We start from the raw sequence: 5,314 nt of genomic DNA, 5'->3' as shown, positions 1-5,314 counted from the left end.
GGCGTAATGTAGAATAGTAACCCCCGCTCACGTCATCCACGACGTCCTTTACTCCGTCGGCGCCGCAGACTTTGGATGAACCCGGCGCACTTTAGAAATTACACGCACTATCGCCGGCCTCTCTGCCTCGACACCCATAATTGTACTTCAGATAAGTGAAGTCGGTCCCATTTAGTCATGTTCGGGTGGGTCTCCGTTCTGCCGGTACCTATAAGCTTTCTTTCCTTTTGCTCCGCCGTACTGACGCCACGTGTCAGTTGTTCCTCTTTGAAAACGGACGATGAGAAGCTCTCTCCCTTCTCTCGTCTGAACCCTAGCCGTAAACTAACGAATTTAAAATAAATTTTACTATAAAGCCCAAACCCTACAAAAAATTTCTCTGCAATCCATTTGTTGCCATCGATCCTCTGAATGATTTCGATGTCATCGTCTCCTGCCCTCCCTCCGAATTCCCAATTCTTCCCTGTTTCGCTCAATTCCATCGCAAAGGTGCCACCTTTTCCTTTCTACGTCTTTGAAGTTAACCGTTACTGTCTCTGGCTTATCTATTGGTGATTCTAGGGCTTGCTGAGGTGGAGCGAGACCCTGATTCAGTAGAAAAGGAGGGTATCTTAGAGCTGATTCGGTTGGCGTTTTGGTAAATAATTGGTGAGTTGGAGGTCAGATGCCGGAAGAGGATTTGGTGGAGCTCAAGTTCCGGCTCTTTGATGGATCGGATATCGGGCCGATCGGGTATTCGTCGAGTTCGACAGTTGCCATGCTTAAAGAGAGAGTAATCTCCGAGTGGCCCAAAGGTTGGGGTTTTCCTCTTGCGTTTCATCTTGAATTCTTGAATTTTCCATGTTTATTTTGCTGCATTCTTCTAGTAGTGCCATCGTTCGAGTTAATTCCGAGATAAGTTCTTAGATTGTCCCTTTTGATGGCTGCATTAGGTGGTCTGGTTGAATTCGTCTGGAATTCTATTTTCAAAGTTTAGCAGTTCTTGTGACTGCTGAGCTGTGATGGGATAAAATCAGGTCTGATTATAACTGCTCGGGCTTCAGACGGCCTGACCAGGTTGGTGTACACTGTCGGAGTTAGTAAGTCTTAGATTCCATCATCCTGTAAGGCATATGATCCATTTTCATCCTTCAAGTTATAAATGTGTAAGCGTGCGGCAACTACAATTTATTCTCCACGATGAATGTGTTGATTGAAATCCAACTCTATTGTCTATATAATGAAGAAGAGGGATGATTGTGACTTGTCGAAGAAGGCGTCAAATTTGAAATGACAACTCTTGAGAATGCTTTCATGTTACTACATATGGTCTTACCTATGGTAACGAGTTGAAAGAACTGCGGTGGGCCGGTGGCATCACTTTTTTGAAGTGCATAAGCTGAACATGTACTCCATCATCTTAAGTAGGATTTTGCTTACAATATTGCGGCTGTTTTAATTTTCATTTGGGAACACCATGAAGAACAAATTCCATGTGAGGGACTGAATTGCTTTTATGACCTGTCAATATTTTCCTTTGCAAGGACTTCTTCCTAGCTTGGTTATGAGCATACTAAAGTAAAGAAAGCTTTACAAAGATATTACGATAAGCTATTAACTTGATGACATCCTCTGAGAGTAGGTGATAATTTTCTAGCCAAATTACTTGCAACAAAGGGCCTTAATATATAAATCTTAATGGCTGTTTGGTAGGTAGATATGTCTAACCTGTACTGTGTAATTTATGCTTTGATGCTCACACAAACAAGAAACAGTAATCTATTCAAAGATGTATAGTGAACTTTCATAGGAGATTGTGGTCATGCACAAGGTAAATTGGATTCTCCTTAAACATGTGTCAGACACTTCTCAATTGTGTCCTCAATATATATTGTATTTTTAACTTTTCACTACTACTCGGAAATATTTGTCAATGACTCAATGCATTTAAAAAATGGATTGGAGTTTTGGAAGCATTGATGTGTATATCTGTACTTTTACAGTTTTACTATTTATATTTATTTAGGTTTTTTTCCAATATATACACCCTAAAATTTACCTTTTTACAAAATTTACCCTCCAAATCAAGATTTTTTGCTAATTTACCTGCAAATCTCTCACATTAGGTTTTTATGCCATTTGATTTTTCTGTTAGGGAATATCCCCTTCATGTTCGTTAGTATGATTGAGGGTGAGCCTTGGTGCAATGGTAAGATTGTTGGTTTTCTAACCTGAAGGTCCTTTAAGTCTCGAAAATAGCCCCTCTGTATGCAAAGGTAAGGCTGCATACATTTGATCCTCCTCGGACCCCGTAGTGGTGGGAGACCCATGCACTAGTTGTTCCTATAGTTGTTAATATGAGTAAATTAATTAATTTTATTAATTGTAACTAGATAGAGAGAGAGAGAAAGAGAGAATAGTTGGTGGAGTTTAGTTGTGGGGGTGGTTCGCGGCTGGCAACACGAGTATGGCTACTTAGGGGTTTGAGGTAAAGAGAGATGAGAAGGGAGCAAGGCAGTGATGCTTGGGATTTTTTTGTGCCTTTTTTCTGTGTGTGTGTGTGGAGGGGGGGGGGGGGGGGGTGGAGGGAGAAGGAGATGGTGGAGGAAGGGGGCGGTGCCGCCATAGTAGGTGACAAGGTTGTTAGGTTGTGGGGTTTAGATTGAGAGACAGGTAGAGAAAGGGAGACATTTAAGGGGGTTGTTGTTGCCATTGAAGGGGCTGGTGGGGGTAGTCTAAGGGAGGAGGGAGGGAAAGACTGTTCCTGTCATAATAAGTGGGTGTTTTGACATTTTACACTCTCCATTAGAAATTAGCGGTGCTGAAAGAGGGGTAGAGCAAAAGCAGTATTGGAGATTTGATTTTGGGGATCAATTAGCAAATATCCTATTTGTTGGGGGTAAATTTGCAAATACTGTTAATTTTTGGTGCATATATGCACCCAAAAAAACTTTTTTTATTGTCATCTTGCGTTGGCCTCGTCCCAATTTTAAAGGAACCGTCTTACATGGCACATTTCTGTTTTTGTAAATATGTCTGTCTCATTGTCATGTCCATACTTCTAAGGAATGAATGTTTCATATAAAGTTATTATATTTCATATGTGTGTGTGTGTGTGTGTGTATGTGTTATACTATATATATATATATATATATATATATATATATATATATATATATATATATACTATAGCCATGTGCGCGATGTTCATAATCTTTTATAAAGATTTTTAGTGTGTCCCGTATCTGCACACGTATCTGTCGCCGCACCCACAACTGTACCCGCACCCATGCAACATAGGTTAGTGGTTATCCAAAAAACATGTTAACCTTTTCTTATCCTTATGATTGTATCACTTTAGAAAAGTTACATCTATGACTGCAAGTGACGTTGTCAATAAGTTTAGTGTCTTTGGACTTTAGAAATTACCGCTTTCTATGTGAAAGCGCCTTTGGCAAAATAATTCTTGCTTCCTTACTGGGAATAAAGATAAAGTTTATTCTTCGCAGGAGCGGCTTAACGGTTTATTATCGTTGACAAATGTCTTTAACTGCATCATTAAGAGATCTTATCATATACTGCAGAATTCTCCTAATTGGCTGTTATCGTTATGATACGATAGGAAATTGATGTAATTGTATGATGTATTTAATAATTAATATTTATCTTTTGCAGTTTTGTGTTTGCTGTAAAATTAAGTCTAAGTTTAACATAAAAATAATTATTATTCATAACTGCACTGTGTGGAAACTCCATACTCTGTGTTTTGATAATTCCACTGTTATTTGTCCATAGATAAAAAGATAATACCAAAAGTGGCAAATGATGTAAAGCTGATAAGCGGTGGGAAAATTTTGGAGAACAACAAAACCGTTGGCCAGTGTAGACCGCCTTTTGGTGAACTTCCTGAAGGGATAATAGTCATGCATGTTGTTGTACAACCATCATCTACAAAGACAAAAACTGGTAAACTGATTTATGGCTTGGATGAATATTTTTGAACATTCTTCTAATTATTATGTGGATCTGCATCCAGGAAATCTTATCTGATAGTTTGTGTCCTTTTGCTTTTGTAAATATCTGCAGCTAAAGAATTAAGATTTAGCATGTGCATCAAGTAAGCCAGAAAGAATAAAAGTAGAAAGTTTGGGCCCTTCTGTTGACTGATAACTTTGTTAAACCTTGAGCAACTGAAATTGCTCTCATCACTTATATATGCTCCAGTTTTGGCTACTATGCGGTACTTCCTGTTTGTTTTTTGTGGTTTCTTTTGTTTTCCTTTCCTTTCCTTTCTTTCTTTCTTTCTTTTTTTTAAACACCAGTGAAACCTGTGAGAAGGAACCAAACTCTTAAACTACACTTTGTGGGTCTTTTTTCTTTGAGGGTGTGCTGGGTGGTTTTATGAGTTGTTCTTGTATTTGCTTTGGACTATATTGTGCTTCCCTATCCATAAACTGGGATAATCATCTCCTTCTAAATAGGCTGTATTAAAATACAATGGTTATTCTCTTCTTGTTGCAGCAAGTATCCAGTCAAGAGTGGCAATGATTAACCAGTCTACAAAGTCCCCTTGATGCACCAGCTATCCAGTAGGGGCAGACCACTAGAAAGTGTTCAATATGACCACACATAGAAAGACTCATCCTGAATTATATACATCATATCCCTTCATGTCATAGTAAAAGAGGATCGTCCATGTATTCATCTAATATACTACATCTAATAAGCATCTTTCATATTCTTAAATACCTCGCACCTACCAGGCTGTGCCTGCTGAGAAATTCTGCCGAGACATTCTACTCTTTTTTTTTATACTGAATGGAGCAGAGGATGAGCAGAAATAACAATAACAACTATTAGATAAGAGGGTTACTGGCATATAGAGGAAACCCTGCCGCCTTAGACGAGGTGCTGCTGGCAACTGGTTAAATGAGGCTTTAAGGAGAGTTAACCCCTCCTTAACACCAAATAAGAAAAGATTACAGAGCTTGTGAACTGAGTTACCATTCTCAATAATTAGATGAGTGTTAAAATAATCTGCTATGGGGTCAAAATGAGTTGCCCTCTATGATGAGGGGTTTACTGATCCAGCTCTTTGGCTTGGTTAACAGATAACGATTTGTACAGGCCGCATATCTATAGTTTGTACTTTAGTTGAGTTCTACTTGGTTGTTAGCATCTGCATCTTTCACTCTGATCATTGACGTCATTTTTAATCAATCATTAGTAGAATTTGATGGCAACAAATCACATCGTTGTCGTTATTGCCCTTTGCATCATGAAATTAACGTAGAAAAGCATGCCTGCTCATCGGAGTTTAACTCCACAGTGGTCA

At 38.9% G+C, this 5,314-nt stretch overlaps 1 protein-coding gene across 1 annotated transcript; it reads left to right on the top strand.

Moving 5' to 3' along the window:
• Positions 237–4,219, top strand: LOC109837332 (membrane-anchored ubiquitin-fold protein 4-like). Its single transcript, XM_020405527.1, has 3 exons — positions 237–489; positions 562–794; positions 3,775–4,219. The coding sequence occupies exons 2-3, from the start codon at positions 665–667 to the stop codon at positions 3,978–3,980; spliced, it is 336 nt and encodes a 111-aa protein (XP_020261116.1). The 5' UTR covers positions 237–489; positions 562–664; the 3' UTR covers positions 3,981–4,219.

The sequence above is a fragment of the Asparagus officinalis genome, chromosome 4 (assembly GCF_001876935.1).
Source record: "Asparagus officinalis chromosome 4, Aspof.V1, whole genome shotgun sequence".
NCBI classification, from domain to species: domain Eukaryota; kingdom Viridiplantae; phylum Streptophyta; class Magnoliopsida; order Asparagales; family Asparagaceae; genus Asparagus; species Asparagus officinalis.
The sequence above is the reverse complement of the archived record's forward strand: the minus strand, read 5'-3'. Positions and strand labels throughout refer to the sequence as shown.

Bases quoted from the DNA above. Each gene is read 5' to 3' on its own strand.
- LOC109837332 (XM_020405527.1), top strand. From the start codon at position 665: ATGCCGGAAGAGGATTTGGTGGAGCTCAAGTTCCGGCTCTTTGATGGA. The intron at 795-3,774 runs GTTGGGGTTTTC...ATTTGTCCATAG, and splicing joins AATCTCCGAGTGGCCCAAAG to ATAAAAAGATAATACCAAAA.